This window comes from Halichoerus grypus, chromosome 5, assembly GCF_964656455.1.
Source record: "Halichoerus grypus chromosome 5, mHalGry1.hap1.1, whole genome shotgun sequence".
Taxonomy (NCBI): domain Eukaryota; kingdom Metazoa; phylum Chordata; class Mammalia; order Carnivora; family Phocidae; genus Halichoerus; species Halichoerus grypus.
Genome location: NC_135716.1, coordinates 170,010,912 through 170,028,389, shown reverse-complemented (window position 1 = coordinate 170,028,389; position 17,478 = coordinate 170,010,912). Strand labels below are relative to the sequence as shown.

General features: G+C 44.3%; 1 protein-coding gene across 1 annotated transcript; it reads right to left on the bottom strand.

Moving 5' to 3' along the window:
* Positions 1-4,098: 4,098 nt before the first annotated feature.
* FUCA1 (alpha-L-fucosidase 1) lies at positions 4,099-16,789 on the bottom strand. The gene is made up of 8 exons (XM_036089000.2): positions 16,338-16,789; positions 14,357-14,491; positions 12,349-12,486; positions 9,674-9,779; positions 7,981-8,181; positions 6,325-6,515; positions 5,084-5,183; positions 4,099-4,876 (listed from the first exon to the last, which is right to left on the bottom strand). Exons 1-8 carry the CDS (start codon positions 16,712-16,714, stop codon positions 4,736-4,738), a joined length of 1,389 nt encoding a protein of 462 aa, XP_035944893.2. The 5' UTR covers positions 16,715-16,789; the 3' UTR covers positions 4,099-4,735.
* Positions 16,790-17,478: the final 689 nt, after the last annotated feature.

The following is a 17,478-nucleotide window of genomic DNA, read 5'->3' as shown; positions in this document are numbered from 1 at the left end:
GAAATGTTTGGGAAAAAATTGTTTTAGAAAGATGGGAAGAAGGCCAGAATGACTGCGGAGCTGCGAGGGAGTATGGACAGACTTCCTATTAAGATGGGAGAGCTTGACAGGGACCATACCACCCACTTTGGAGAACACATAGCAATGCATTTGATGGGTTTTAAGCAAAAAGAGATGATCAAATTTGCATTTCGTGAATAGTCACTGTGGCTACTGGGTGGGTGGATATCCAAATGGTAGGTGTAGTGACTGGCATTCTCAGGGGAGGCAGAGAGGGCACTGTCTGTCCCTGCCTTCAGGGGCCTCATTTTAGCTAGGGAGAGAACACGACCTGGTAAGTGTTCTGTTATGCTTCTGCAGCATCAAAAATTTCCTCCATCATAACAGAGCAGTACTCACAGAATTCTCAAACCTGCAGCTAGAGGACTGAACATGACCCAAAACTATTAGCATGACATTTATTTAAAAATATTTTTGTATGGGGGCGCCTGGGTGGCTCAGTCATTAAGCGTCTGCCTTCGGCTCGGGTCGTCGTCCCAGGGTCCTGGGATCGAGTCCCACATCGGGCTCGCTGCACCGCGGGGAAGCCTGCTTCTCCCTCTCCTACTCCCCCTGCTTGTGTTCCCTCTCTCGCTATGTCTCTCTGTCAAATAAATAAATAAAATCTTTAAAAAAATATATATTTTTGTATGATTTTCATGACTATTATGACATATTTATTTTTGACTTTCAAGAATTGTGCACTGAAAACTACAAACAATTCCTGAAATTAAAGAAGACAGGAATTAGCGGCACCTGGGAGGCTCAGTCGGTTAAGTGTCTGCCTTTGGCTCAGGTCATGATCTCGGGGTCCTGGGATGGAGCCCCACATTGGGCTCCCTGCCTAGCAGGGAGTTTGCTTCTCTCTCTCCCTGTGTTCCTCCCCCTGCTCGTGCACTCACATGCGCTCTCTGTCAAATAAATAAATAAATAAAATCTTTTTTATTTTTTTAAAAAAGATTTATTTGTCAGAGAGAGAGAGCACAAGCAGGAGGAGCGGCAGGCAGAGCAGGCAGAGGGAGAAGCAGGCTCCCCAATGAGCAAGGAGCCCAATGTGGGACTCAATCCCAGGACCCTGGGATTGTGACCCAAGCTGTAGCAGATGCTTAACTGACTGAGCCACCCAGGCCTCCCTAAAAAAGATTTTTAAGTAATCTCTACACCCAATGTGGGGCTGGAACTTACGACCCTGAGATCAAGAGTCGCATGCTCCTCTGAACCAGCCAGGTGCCCCTCTATTCCCAGTTTGAGTGTATTTATCACAAAAAGGTGTTGAATTTTGTCAAATGCTTTTTTGCCTCAATTGAGACGATCGTGTTTCTTTTCCCTTTGTTTTGTTAATGTGGTTTATTACAATGATTGATTTCTGTATCTTGAACCATCCTTGCATCCCACGAATAAATCCCACTTGGTGATGGTGTGTAATACTTTGAATATGCTGATTTTGGTTTGCTAGTGTTTTGTTGAAGAGTTTTGCATCAGTGATCATAAATCTTCTAGTAGTGTCTTTGTCTGGATTTGGCATCATGTTAATGCTGGCCTCATAGAGTAAGTTAGGAAGTTTTCTCTCCTCTTTACTCTTCTGGAAAAGTTAGTCCTTCTTTAAATGTTTGGTAGAATTCACCAAAGAAGCTATTGGTTCCAGGGCTTTTCTTTGTCAGGAGATCTTAAAATTACTGATTCGATCTCCTTACTAGTTACACATCTATTCAGGTTTTCTATTTCTTTGTGATTTAGTCTTGGTAGGTTTCATGTTTTTAGGAAATTTCCCACTTCATCTAGTTATCCAATTTGTTGGAATACAATTGCTCTTTAGTTCTCTTATAATCCTTTTATTTCTGTAGAATTAGTAGTAATGTCCCCATTTTCATTTTAATAATTTGAATCTTTTCTTTTTCCTTAGTCCGTTCTAGCTACAGGTTTGTCATTTTGCTGATCTTTTCGAAAAACCAACTGTTTCATTTATCTTGTTTTTTTTCTCTATTTTGTTTCTCTCTGCTCTAACATATGGTCTTTTCTTCTGTCTTTCTTCTTTCCTCAGACTCAAGTGCAGTATTCTTTCTTCTGCCTACTCAAATCTGCCTTTGAATCCCTCTGGTGAATTTCTCATTTCAGTTGTACTTTTCAGCTCCAGAACTGTATATGTGTGTGGTTTCTTCTTAGGTTATCTAGCCATCTATTGACATATCCGTTTCATTCATGTATCATTTTCTTAACTTCCCCCACAGCTTCCTTTAGTTTTTTGAGCATCTTTAAGGCAGCTATTTTAAGGTCCGTCTAGTTTATCTGCCACCAGGTCTTTTTCGGGGCTTATTTCAGTTTCTGTTGATTTACTTTTTTCTTTTGAATGGGTCATGCTTTCCTGTATCTCTGCATGCCTTGTGATTTTTTTTGTTGAAATCTAGACATTGGAATCTAATAATGGGGTAACTCTGTGAATCAGATTCCCCCTCCTCCCCCCCCCCCCCACTTCCCAGAGCCTGCTGGGCTTGTTATGATTTTTGCATTTTGATTGTTGTAGGTGGTTTCTGTGTTGCAGATGAGCCAGAGGTATAAACTTAGGCCTTTCCCTGGGCATGCGTGGTCACTTTCTAATTTTCCTCATACACGCAGTTGTTTTGTTTTTAAGATTTTAGGGACGCCTGGGTGGCTCAGTCGTTAAGCGTCTGCCTTCTGCTCAGGTCATGATCCCAGGGTCCTGGGATCGAGTCCCGCATTGGGCTCCCTGCTCCACGGGGAGCCTGCTTCTCCCTCTGCCGCTCCCTCTGCTTGTGCTCTCTCTTTCTCTCTCTCTCTGACAAATAAATAAAATCTTTAAAAAAAAAAAAAGATTTTATTTATTTATTTGCCAGAGAGAGAGAGAGGGAGAGTACAAGCAGGGGGAGTGGCAGGCAGAGGGAGAAGCAGGCTCCCTGCTAAGCAAGGAGCCCGATACGGGACTCGATCCCAGGACCCTGAGATCATGACCTGAGCCGAAGGCAGACACTTAACCATCTGAGCCACCCAGGCGCCCCACGCAGTTGTTTTTGAATGTCCTAGTTTTTAATGTCTGCTCCCAAAAGGGGGAATATTTGGATGGGGGGGCATCAGCCCTTTAAATCCACTGGAAGTCACTTCAGCCAGAGGAGGAACTTGCAGCAGTGGGGGGGAGGGGTACAACAAAGTCGGCCCACCTCTTTGTCTATAGCTCTGTGATCAGAAGCAGCAATTAGAGATCAGGGCTCAAATCCCAGATATCTGGAGGACAGGGTCCCTTTTGCCCACGTTGGCTCCCACAAGCTGTGTGCAAGTTGCTCCAGAACATGTTCATGGCTGCCTGCTACATGCCTGGGGCTGGGGGATAGGTAGGTGAATTGACCAAAACCACAATTTATCATCCGAATCTTCCTCTGGAAGCTGGAGCCTTCGTAGACTCCAGATTTCTACAGGAGTTCCACCAAATCCTGCCAGTGTACTTGTCGTCTAGGTCGGAAGACAGATTCCTGGTGCCTCCTCTCTGCCATCTTCCCTGGGTCCTCTTTAAAGACTTCATTCCATCTCACAAAGTTCAGTACATAGTGGTCTCATTATTATTCTAAGTATTTTCTAATTCCTTGTATGGTGCCTTCTTTGATCAGTGAGTTATTTTGAAGTGTGTTTTAAAATTTCCATATAGTTTTTTTTTCCTCCCAAGTTTTTATTCTTTATGGTCCTTTAATTATGTTGCAGACATATAGTCTGTATGATAATGCTCCTTTGGTATTTACATTTGTAAATATTCCATGTGCTTGAGAAAAACAAATATTCCTCAAATGTTGGGTAAAAATTTATAAACATATCTATTAAATAAAAAGGAAATAGAAAAGCTGATTAGATCTATAATAATTAAAGGGGCTGAACTGATAGCCAACTCAAAAGAACGGTACTAGAAGTGAGAAGCAGAAAAACCAAAGGAATTTTGTTCTTTGTTCTGCATTAAGGAGACTTGGCAAGTCCTTTTTTTTTTTTTTTTTTAAAAACAGAAACAAAGCTTTTCATAAACAGTCCATAAGAAACTGGGAGAAGAAAACTACAACATGCTTTTTGGTAGAAACGATGTGACATAAAAATTTATTTATTTGATATTTTAAAAAGCAGGGCAGAATCACATTCATTTTCTTCATAAGATCACTGTAAACAGACGGACTTTCTGAGCCCCTAGTTTGCTTTGGAAACTTCCAAAGGGCTGATCACTAGCAGCCCTAGCAAGCCTTTTCCTTCCCTTCCAGGCTCTCTCTTCCTCTCCGAGTGGTGCTGGTGACAACTGATGCTAAATACACAGCATATGGTTGAGCTTGCAAAATCCTTTTTACCTCCTTCCATAGGCAGTAGGGTGACTTGGCTCATTCCTTATCTGAAGTCATTGATTAAGGAGACAGGTTTCAAACATAGAAAATGGAGGGAAGTTTCCGGGATAGATAATTTCCCAGGTTAGGAATAGAAGGATGAATTCAGAGCTTAACTGGTTAGTGCCTCCTGCTGATCAGGGAGAGGTATGCTAGCAATGGATCTCAGATCTCTGATCCACTGAGACATCAGTATAATGCACTCAGTTCCTTTGATTAAAATGTGTTGCAAAAGCCATCTCTGAGTAGAGAAGTAGTTTATTACAACGACGGTGCTATAAGAGGAAAACCAAAGCAGCAAATAGGAGGCAGTTCTGCCTGAACTCCAATGATCAGTGCACTCCTGTCAGCTTGATAGTCCAACCAAACTCAACTGGCAGAGTAAAGAGTGGTAACTGGGGCAGATAAATGAGCAGACCTTCTTCTGGACCTGTGGACCACTTCAGATCTTTCTGGATCCCCAGCATTGTTATCTGCAGAAAGCAAAAGGGGATGTCGCACTGAGTACAGAATATGGCTTGAACGTGATGGAAGACAGCCACACTGGGCCAGGGCAGGGCAGATAGTCGGGGGGGGGGGTCAATATGGGGGAGACCTGGGGCAGGAAGGAAGAAGTAGAAAAGACCTCCAATTCCTTTAGGAAAGGTACCTCTCGGATCGGACTGACGGAGGCTCCTCACCTGTGTAGTCGAGGTAGTTACAGGGGATACAAGGTTTAAGACTCCATTTTCTGGCCAGTGCAGGAAAATGGCATAAAGAGCTGTTCCTCTTGAGGTATACCTGGGAAAAAAAGAAAGGTCAGTGTCAGAAATACCTGGCTTGGGACCCTGACACATAGCCTCACATGTCCCCCTTATAATTATCTACCGATCCCAACACCTTGGGTCTGCCAGTGCTGCTAGAAGCGCTATTAACTCAATACCTATTAAGGTCTGTGGGACCTTAATAGACATTAAGAAAGCAGCCCTGTAAGACTCTTTCTGGGGATCGCTTCCATTTGCCCTCTCTATTGGGTTATAAGTTTTCTTTGAACATTTTTAACGCTTGCACTAGTTATTTCACACTGAAGCCATTTGCCTTTTTATTCAAATCTTTTTTCAACTCCAGATCAATGGGAAAACAACAGAGGACCCAATAAGATGCGCAGTGAAGGTGGATTTGTTCTGAGAGTTCACCATGCTTAGAGAAGAGGGTGAAAATCACTAAATGGGAATCCACCCCAAACAGAAGGATGAACCGGTTTCCCCTGATGCAACCGGATTCCCCTGGTCCGATGGTACCACACGCGCAGATGCCTTTCACCGAACACTTTGCATGCGCCTGGTGCTCTGTTGGGGCGCTTTACATAAATGAACACACTTCACCTTCGTAACAACCACAGGAAGCTAAGTATCATCACCCCATTTCACACTTGAAAAACACAGACCCAAGGTCAAATAACTAGATCCACAAACCCAAGTTTGAATCACGACTTCTCCACGAGTTAGCTTTGTGATCCTAGGCAAGGTATAGAGCTGCCCTGGGTCCCCCTTCTCACCTGTAACATGGGGATACAGTATCCACTTGGTGGGATTGTTGAGGGGATTCAGTGAGTGGAAAGAATTTGGATTGGAGCCTTAAACATTGGAGGTGCTGTGCAAGCATTGGCTATTACTATTTTTAGGAGGCAGGGTAACAAGGTCAAGTATATTCACAGACACTTTGTAGCTCCTCCTTTCACCAAGCCAACCATACCTCTCACTAGTCAAAGATATCTTGGTGGCTTAATACATAAATTGGGGTACAAATTTAACAGGAGAAGCACAGCTTTGGGGTTTCCTCAAGACGGCTTCTACCCTGGCTTGTAACACTGTGGACCCGAGGAGACGCCAGCTGGGGAGGGGCTTGTCCTGTTCTCGCACGCAGCAGAGGACAAGCTCACCACACGGACGTCGTGTTCCTTTCCCGTTGTATCCTCCATGGTTTAGAGGCATAGATAGCCTCCCCATTGATGTTCAGCCACTTCCCAACAGCAAGAAGTCTTTCTTGGAAGATGGGAGCAATCAGTCCATCTTTAGTTGGTCCAATATTGAGAAGGTAGTTGCCTCCCAAGCTCACGGTCTGAACCAGTTCCTGGAGAGAAAAGAAACAATGAAATCCTAGTGACGACTGCCAAGCCCAGCATAACGCCTACAGCACACAGGTATTAAGAGAAGAAAAAGAATCTAGGGCACATTCTCTCCTTTGGTGAATATCCTTTACCCTTTTGAAAAGGCTCTCTATTTTTTGCCATCATAAAAGCAGGACGGGCTTATATGAGAAAACTGAAAAATCCTGCTACAAAGTGGAGAAATACATTAATTCGAATTCCACGGAGTGATCACGGGCCTGTGCTTCCCCGGGGGTGGCGTGCAGTGGAATGGGCCGTGCATCAGCAGCACAGAGTGTGATCAGGGAAGCTGAGAACAAAGCACCTGGCTGTGATCACATGGAGCCGTGAGGACAGAGTATGGGGATCAGAGGACAGAGGTTCTGAGTGGGTGCCAGGGAGACTTGGGGGACATGGAAGAGATATGCAGAATTTGGGACACTCTGTATGAAATGGGTGACATAAATGTGTATGCTGTCCCTTTGGAAAAACATGCTGTAAAGGGATATATTCTTCAAGGCTTCTGGAGTGGTGTGGTGTGCGTGGTGTGCGTGTGTGTGCGTGTTTACTGTGACCTCAAACGGGTACGCTTCAAGTGGACCCAAAAAATTACATTCAGAAAACTGAAAAAAGACTGTGTTACAGGACCCCCAAAGACAGCACACCATCAACTTTTAATACTCCCTCTGGTCTTTTCCCTGTGCAGTGGAAATATATTTTATATAGCTGTGATAATCTGTAACTTAGTTTTTCATTCAAACCCTAGGCATTGACCTATATTACATTCATAAAATTTTTAATGGTTAAGGAAAATCCCCAAATCTACTTAAATATCCCTTTATGGCTGTAAGAAATTAAAACAACCCACATATCCAACTGCAAATAATTCTGGGAAGAACATCTATATGTAAGACTTTCTTCTGTAATTACAATTATTTCCTTAGGACAGTTTTTTTTTTTTTAAAGATTTTATTTATTTATTCATGAGACAGAGAGAGAGAGAGGCAGAGGGAGAAGCAGGCTCCCTGCTTAGCCGGAGCCCGATGCGGGGCTCGATCCCAGGACCCTGGGATCATGACCTGAGCCGAAGGCAGACGCTTAACGATCTGAGCCACCCAGGCGCCCCTTTTTTTTTTTTAAGATTTATTTATTTATTTGAGGGGGGTGGAGGGGCAGAGGGAGAGGGAGAGAGAATACCAAGCAGACTCCACGCTGAGCGCAGAGCCTGATGTGGAGCTCAATCTCACAACTCCAAGGTCACGATCTGAGCCGAAACCAGAAGTTGGACGCTTAACCAACCCAGATGCCCCAGGACAGGTTTCTATGGGTATGTTCAATGACCCCAGGGGGTTCTATCGACCTGCACTTCCATCCAGAGTGCTCCCATCACTCCTAGTTAGAAGGCTAATTTGAGACAGTAGTTAACAAATAACTCACAGGTGCTCTTACCGAAATGATTTCACAGTCACTTGCAATGTCCCCCATCACCATGTTACGACGAAAGCCCCAGGAGACCTTGTCTATGGAGGTACACATTTCCCACTTGTGATCTGGCAAGATCTCTGGCTTGAATTTATCTTCACAGTTGTAGTATCCTCCATGGTGACAGGAAGTATTCTGACCCCACCGGTCATTTACCACTACCTGATCCTAAAAGAAGAGAGTACTGGGTCATCTGGGGTAAAACCACTTCGTTTCCTTACATAATGCAGTTTGGTAAATTGTGTATTTGGATATAATGAAGAGACCTGGTCTAGAACGGTTCTCAACTGGGGGCTATTTTGCTTAAGAGACTTTTGGCAAAGTCTAGAGACATTTTTGGTTGCCACCGTTGGGGTGGTGCTACTGCCATCTAGTGGGTGGAGGCCAGGCACGCTGTTAAACGTCATAGGACAAACAAGACAGCCCCCTCACAACAAATTATCCAGCCCCAAATGTCAATAGTGCTGAGGCTGAGAAACCCTAGTCAAGCCACATGTAATGTCAGAGCTGGAGAGCCTGTTTTAAAGATCATCTGGTAAACCACTTCTTCCATTAAAGGAGAAATGGGGAGAAGAAGACGTGCCCGAGGTCACACCCTCGGGCAGAGTTTCAGAAGGCTGGGACTGTGAATCAGGTATGTGAACTCAGCCCAGGATGCTTTCCACTACGTGGCCCTGACTTTCTTTTCCTAGGTAAAGAAAAGTCAGCAAATATTTTCTTTCCTTCAAATCTTTGCTGAACTATGAGAAATCATTATGCAGAATATCTTTTTTTTTTAAGATTTTTAAAAAATTTATTTGAAAGAGAGCATAGGCAGGGGGAGTAGCAGGCAGAGGGAGAAGCAGGCTTCCCGCTGAGCAAGGAGCGCGATGCGGGACTCAATCCCAGGACCCTGGGATCATGACCTGAGCTGAAGGCAGACACTTAACCGACTGAGCCACCCAGGCGCCCCTCAGAATATCTTAATGTTAATGATTAACACTACTATGATTCTTGTACTGGGGTATCCAAGGTGAATAAAACAGTTCTTGCCCTTAGAGATCCAGCAGAGACTGGCTGAGTAGACAGGTATGTGGACAATATGACATCACATCAGAGTTATTTATCTAACTTAAATGGGGAACACTGATCCGGGTAGGTAGGATCCAGGTGTGATCTCACCTAATCTATGGTGGATGTAAGAGAAATGAAATTCCTTCTTGAGAGTTAAACTGCATAACCAGCGTAGATCGGATGAGGTCATAAATATTTGCATCTTATTCTTATCATTTAATTGTATATGTTTTGTATATTAATTTTTTGGATGTTTTTCTCATTTATAATGTTTGCGTGCTTAATAGTTTATTTTACTTTCTCTAAGTCTCTGGGACTTTTATGTACTGCTTCTATTCTACTACTTAAATTTAACGAGCTGTATACCTCTGTTGTTGAAATCAAGAATTAAAGGAGAAAAAGAAAGCTTATACTCTAAGGAAGGTGGGGAAAAGAATTAAAGGAGAAACCTTTAACATCCACAAAGTCCCCTGGTCCCTACCACCTCCGTGTCACTACTAGTATTTATTATTGTTGCTGTTGTCGCTGTTATTACTCCAGATCTTGGCTCCTTACTCTTCCTTTTCACATAACAGATAAATAAGAGAGAAGTCATGCAATCACATGCCTTGACTGGGCTGTCATTGTAGAGCCAAGAAAGAAACACCGTAGAGTTCCAGTAAGTATCAGGACCTTCCCACTCTCCATCAGACCAAAGCAAGTCAGGTTCATACCTGAAAGACACACGATTAGGACAAAGTTTGTTATCTGAATCTATTCACAGTAAAGTCTTATGGATCTATTTTGTAACAGATATTTTAAGATTTTCTCCCATTTTGAAAGTACCATATAATTACCATGGTACAGACAATGTAGAAAACTAAAGAGACAAAACAACACCATAACTCTGTTAAGGTCGCTCACACAACCACTGTTTAATATACAGTATTTTGGAACATTTCCTCCTAATCTTTTTTCGATGTCTTCTGAAAAAAATAGGGTTGTAATCAGTATATAAACAATTTGGTTTCCTTGCACCAGCTAATTCCAATGAAAAGAGTGGTGCTCCAGAACTATAGAATTAAGCTTCCTGCTTTTAAGATGTATTAACAAGTTAGGAAACAATAGATGTTGGCGAGGATGCGGAGAAAGGGGAACCCTCTTGCACTGTTGGTGGGAACGCAAACTGGGGCAGCCACTCTGGAGAACAGTATGGAGGTTCCTCAAAAAGTTAAAAATAGAATTACTCTATGACCCAGCAATTGCACTACTAGGTATTTATCCAAAGGATACAAAAATAGTGATTTGAAGGGGTATGTGCACACCAATGTTTATTAGCAGCAATGTCCACAATTGCCAAAATATGGAAAATAAAGAAGATGTGGCATACACTCACACACACACGTGCAGGCACACAGAGAGGAATATTACTGAGCCATCGAATAGAATGAAATCCTGCCATTTGCAAAGATGTGGATGGAACTAGAATGTATTACGCTAAGTGAAGTAAGTCAGTCAGAGAAAGACAAATACCATATGATTTCACTCATAGGTGGAATTTAAGAAACAAAACACATGAACATAGGGGAAGGGAAGCCAAAATAAAATAGTTAAAAACAGAGAGAGAGGCAAACCATAAGAGACTCTTAACTCTAGGAAACAAACTGAGGGTTGCTGGAGGGGAGGTGGGTGGGGTGATGGGGTAACTGGGTGATGGGCATTCAGGAGGGCACGTGTTATGATGAGCACTGGATGTTACAGGCAGCTAATGAATCACTAAACTCTACCCTGAACCTAATAATACATTACTTATTAACTACAATTTAAATTTAAAAAATTATCTGTATTTTTAATTGAAAAAAATGTTTTAAGAGCTTGAACTATTTCAGGAAATGCATTGTTTTGGACAACTACCCAAAGCTTCAACTATAAGGGATCTCTACAGTCCACCTAAGCAACAGCTGCACCTTTCACATATTCCATTCTGACCTCTATGTGGCATGAGTGTGTGTGTGTGCACGCACACACACCTATAAGGTAAGCATGATTATTCCCATTTAGAGAGCAAGAACTGGATGCTCAGCAGGGCAATTTGTTTTTTTTTGTTTTTTTTTTTAGGGCAATTTGTTTTAGGTGACAAAACTTACAAGCAATAGGAGCTCGAACTCAAATGCATATCTGTCGATGCCTGATCCTATGCTGTCCTCTGTAATCAGGACAGCAAGTGGACTCCAGGGAAAAGCTTGCCTGTCTAAGAGGCAAGTATAATGCAGATGGTCTGTGTTTTACTGTGGACGAGAAACTGTACTAGGCACTTTATACTCATTACCTCATTAGTTGTCACAACAACCCTGCGGTGTATATTATCCCCATTTCACAGATAAAGCAACTGAGATCTAGAAAGATTAAGGAGTTTATTCAAGGCCACACAGCCAGCAAGAAAAAGAAGTGGACTTCAGATCCAGTTCTGTCTAATTCCAAGCCTCTGCTGGTCTCTTACAACCTACTATTTCCCTAGGGAGGTCACCTGGATGCAAGGAATTTTGTTTTGGTTTTGGTCTAAAATGAAAATCCAGGAAGAGATGGCTGCGCCTAGAGCTTTAAAGGTCCACCATCCTCTATGAGCCAGCCCCCAGGTGCAAGAAGGGCAAAATAGAAATAAAGCATGGTGAAGACTAGTGATGAATCCCAATGTGAAAGTGATCATTTTAAGAAAAAAAAATGATAACACCACCCTTATTCTGTACCAGGCAAGGTGACAGATACTTTTCACATGTTATTCTGAGCCCTGTATCAAAGGCATTATTTCCCTACTTTACAGACTGAGAATCTGAGGCTCAGAAGGGTGGTTCTTTAAGGCTGGTGAGTAACAAGAGCCAGGATTCAAATGCAAATTTTGCCAGATGCCAAATCCTTTGCTGGGTCCTTGGGGCCCTGTTGCCCCTCTCCAAGGTCCTGACAAAGAAACCAGCATGCAAGGAGGGACTGAAGTTTTGACTTAAAAACTTAAAACCCCCACCCTCGGTTTGTTTGTTTCAATCTACAAAAGCAATATGACCACGTTAGGGGAGTTTTGAACAGTAGGAGGAAAAAATATATTCTGTCTTAATGCAAACCACTATTTTCATTTTGATGTCTTACAGATTTTTTTCCACATTCCTTCCTTTTCCCCTCCCCAAAACTTAACAGTATCCTATAGGAAGCTCTGATTTCACTGATAAAAGTCATAAGGACAAAAACATGTATACATATATATATATATATATATATATATATATATTTTTTTTTTTTTTTTTTTTTTACCTGTTAACAAGGTCATATAGCTCGGGCATTGTTTTTGCACGGACAAAATACTGTGTTTTGAAGCCATTTTTCTTATCAAGTAGGTAGAGTGGGTGGAACCATTCTAAAAGTGAGTGATAGAGTCCGTAACGTATGTTCCTTAAACAGAAAAACAGAACAGAAAATGTCCATTAAACAAAGAAAAAATAATGTGGTTTAAGACAAATCAATGGCAGCATTTTTACATCTCAGTGAAACTCACCAGTAAGGGTGTGCAGGGGCAAGTGGGATCGCAACCATTTCCTTAAATTATCTCTTATCATTAACTTAAACAAAATGACTGGGTTTTTGATCACACACAGGATTACTTTCTATACATAAATACCTTAACATCAAATGTCACTTTTTAAAAAGATTTTATTTATTTATTTGGAGAGACAGGGAGAGAGCACAAGCAGTGGGGGAGGGCAGAGGGGGAAGCAGACTCTCCACCGAGCAGGGAGCCCGATGCGGGACTCAATCCCAGGACCCTGAGATCATGACCTGAGCCGAAGGCAGATGCTTAACCGACTGAGCCACCCAGGCGCCCCTCAAATGTCATTTAAACCATCTTTTATCTATGTCCATTATCTCAGTAATAATACACAGTCCTTTTTAAAAACTGTTTTCTCTGTCAGTCGTAAGAATACATATTGTAGAGATACTGGAAAATAGAAAAAAGTATAAAGAATAAAACATCCCAGATCTCATCACTGAGGAAATAATCATTAGTAACATTTTCTACGTAGTTGAAATTAATGAACATGGGTTTATTGTTTCATTTAAGATTTACTAACAGTTCTTAACATTAAAATGTTAAGAATTCTCAACCAAAATGAAAAAGAGTCAAAGTGACCTATTTCGTACACAATAAAACTTGTTTGGAGTTATGAATGGTGAGTGTCACAGAAACGCCACCCTGCAGTGAGAAGTAAGGATAACATTGCAACAGCACAGATAAGACAGAAAGAATTAGAGTTAGATATTTCATCATATGACTCGGGGACTAAATAGATACAAAGAAGGTAAAAATCAAGGATCATAAAGTCCAGTCTAATCAACATCTGACTTTTATAGCAGGACTGTTTTTGCTTTGCAGGACTTTGTGCACAGCACTGGGAAACTGAATATTGACCAGGTGACCAGAGTCAGCAGATGCTTTCTTTATGGGCCACATAGCATTTTAGTCTTTGCAAGCCTTGCGGTCTCTATTCCAACTCTGAAATTGTAACTTGAAAGCAGCCACAGACACAACACATAAATAAGTGGGTGTAACTGTGTTCCAATCAAACTTTATTTATACAAACAGGTAGCTGGCCTACTCCTTAAATAGGGCATCAAGTTTACCAAATCACAATAAAGCGGAGATGGGGTAAAGTACAAATACCACTTTTCCTCTCTATAGGTAATCATACCCAGAACTGTAAGGTCCCAAACCAGAATAACTGGGTTCAAATCCCACCTTTGCCACTTCCAAGCTATTTGATCTTGGGAAGTTACTTCTTATTAAGTGGCAAACATTAGGGAGCATTAATTAGAATCAACCAAGCTGCTCCTTACCTCACTTTCTGGCTCCCTTAACTGCAGCCTTTGTCAGTTCCCTCTTGACCTAGGATTCATCCAAACTTTCTCTGAATACCTGCAAAGCTGCATGTTGACAGCTGAGGGGGACACAAAGATGACAGAGCCAGTCCTTCATCAGGCACTGGAAAAGGCCTTGGGTTGGAAGGCCTTCCAGAAAGAATCCTTCACAGAATGCATATGAGGCACTGTGGTCTACACTGGGTATCCCTCACCTAAACAGGGCCATGAACTTCTCTGATGATATCACCTCCGGTCACATGAAAAGTGCCGAGCAGCAAACACTGCTAATGCAAAGGCCAGAAACCTTCAGGTTTACTCACTACATGCAAACTTAGAAAACACACGAGAGCACAGAGGAATGATAGATCAAAAGAGATGACAAGAGTAACCATCGGTAGATACTTACCTCTTCCGGAGGGCTTTTCCCAACTCACCCACCAAATCACGATGGGGACCCACATCCTTAGAGTTCCAGTTCCAAGATACAGGGCTTGGCCAGTTTGTGAAGCCTTCGTGGTGCTTTGTCGTTAGGACTACATACCTGTGGACAGCAAAACTACATGAGCAAAGGAAGCAGGTGGTGGGCCAGAAGCATGAGCTTACCCAGCATGCCTGAGGTTTTAAAAAAGGTTGGGAGAACTTGACCACAGGAAACGTACTTGCATGCGTGACTGTGTTGGTGACACCCAAGGAGTCGCTACAGTCACATCTCCCTGTGGGTACTGTTCCAGGAATGGAAGCAAACTTAAGGAAGCCAGAGTCCTTAGTCCCCAGCCAAGGAGGAGGCCCAGAGGGAAGGAAGGAGTAAGGGAAAAGAAGTGCACCTTAGCTCTCTCGTTCTGGAAATAGCAGATGATAGAAAAGTAAAACAAAAGGTCATATGAACTGCCTCTCATTTACAGAGGTGACAAAAGGCCAAAAGAGCTGGAGGGAAAAGTGCAGTGTTGAAATAACACTCAACATTTCATTTGCTCATATGGCAGAAAACCCCATGATGCCTGCACATGATAATTTAATCACTGGCTGGTGTGGGGAGCTCCAAAACTTTAAGGGCCTGTTAGTATTTCAGCCTTTGTGGGCTCCATTCCTCTCTGTGGCACATTCTTTTTCTTTTTTAACCCTTTTTAAAATGTAAAAATCGTTCTCATCTCATGGAATTTACAGAAATAGGCAGAGGACCTATCTCTCTGGCCAGTTTGCAAACCCCTGGTACGGTGAAAGGAACCTTTGCCTTGGAGTCATGAGATTTGGACATAGGACATTAGTTCCCTTCCTCTGTCTGGGCTTGTCACCTGGGCCACAAAATAAGGGGCCTGGACAAAGGTCTCCCAGATTTCAATTTTTTTTTTTAATTTGTAAATTAGGGATCTCTAAGGCTCCTATTAGACAGTGACCACCACCTGTGTTTGAGTCTTATATTCCCATACATTTATCGGCAAACACTAAACATCAGCTGTAAATTTTCTTTAGTACAAGAAAACTTGTCCAAGGGAAACTAAAACCCAGGAGGTGACTGAGGAGATAAGGTAAGGGTGGAAGACCGCTCTAAGCCAGGAGCTGGAAAACCTCCCTGCCTCCGTTCTTACCCTCCTCCAACCCGCTTCCCTCCTGGCCGCCAAGCTAACTCTTCTAGAAGCTGGGGGCAACCATTCTCCGACTTCACACCTGACAACATACTGCCCTCGAGGATTAGTCCTTCCGGATTGGCCCCAGCCTTCAACAGCCTCTCCCTTCCCCACTTCAGCACGCCACGCCACACTTTCACTTCTCTGAATCCTCCGCACGCAAGCTTAGACAGCTCTCAAAATAGTTCAAACATCTCTTGGGCACTCTCTGTGTGCAAGGCATTGAGAAGAGCAGGTGAGTGAGAATCGGTCCCGTTGTCCAAATATACTGCGCACTTTCTTTCCCTCCCTTTTCCTCTGGGAGACGTTAAAGCTGAAAGGAACTAATACAACCCCTTTGTATCACCATGGAAGGAGGCTGCAGGGAGGTGACAAAACGCCAGACCAGTGGATGAAAATTCTGGAATCCTGATTGTCTTGATGACCTGGAAGGGACATTAGGTATCACACAGCTCGATCGTCTCGATATACAGGCGTAGACACCGAGGGCTTTCCAGCCCACCACCTCCCTGAAAACCTTTACTGTTTTCTAACCCTCAAGCAGACGCGCCTCCTTCGCGTGATCAGTCGTGCCACATTCAGTTCTGCATTCTTCGGGAGGCAAATCACAGGACCCGCGGGCACCCGAAGTCAGAGCGGCAGCTGAGCGACCCCGGGCGAGCCGGCTCGTCTCCCCCCCCCCGCCCCCACTCGGTTCCCACCTGCCTAACGTCAGGCCGAGCCGGGAAGGGGGGCTCCGCCGGTCCCCGCGGCGACACTCACTTGGCCCCGGCCGCCTGGAAAAGGTCGGTCCAGGCTTCCGGGTGGAAGAAGCGCGCCGTGAACTGCGGCCCGAAGTCGGCGTAGCTGAAGCCGGGCGGGTAGTTGTCGCTCATGAACTGCTCGTACTGCGGCAGCCCCTCGCCCTTCCAGTGCCACCAGAACCACTCGCTGCCCCAGGCCGGCACCGAGAACACGCCCCAGTGAACGAACACCCCGAACTTGGCCTTGTCGAACCAGTCCGGGAGCGGCCGGGCGTCCAGACTCCGCCAGTCCGGGGTGTAGCGGCGCGGACGCTGGGCCCCGCGCACGTACGCCGCTCGGAGCACCAGCAGCAGCAGCAGCAGCCGCCGCCCGGGACCCCCCGCCCTCGACTTCATGTCGGAAGACCGCGTCGCCGCCTCCCAGCCTCCACCGCCACCTCTTAACGCGCAGGTATAGGCCGCGCGGTTCCGCCCACTCTCACTAATGATTGGCTCGGAAGGGAAAGGGGGCGTGTCAACCCAGGCCGCTTGGCGACTGTCTTCCCCTCCGGGTCGGCCGTTCCTGCAGCGCCCCCTGGCGCTCAAAGGGAGAAAAACACAAAGCGTCGTTGACCGCGCTCCGCGGATGGACGAACGAACACTGGGGAAGAGACCTCACAGCGGGGTCAATCGTGGGGGTGTGAAAGGCCCAGTGCGCGCCGAGAGCTGGGAGTAGTCCATTTTGCTATTGGGAGCCATAGGTGACATCTTGAACTGTAGCATAGAAGAGCAAGCCGGGAGGCAGGAATACCAGATGGAAAGGCATTGTGACAGTCCTGGCAGAAATAACGGGGAGGAGGGATGGGGGAAGGAGGTATTACCAGGGGAGCGGAGGGAGAAAGGTGGGCACTGAATGAAGAAGAGCCTCTGTGATCATTTTGCCTAATACTTACTGAGCTTGCTTTGGGAATTCTGAGGCAATACAAAGAGCTTAATGTCTAATTGGGAAAATAAGACCCATGCACAGACTGCCACAAAAGAACGTATTTATAGTAGCAGGGTGAGAAAATCGAGAGCCCCAGGCCCAAGGAGTGCCCGTGTCAACCTTCTCTGGCAGGGAGGTCACCGGTTCCTCTACAATTTGTACACGCTCTGTGCTCAAACAGGAAGTGAGGTCATCA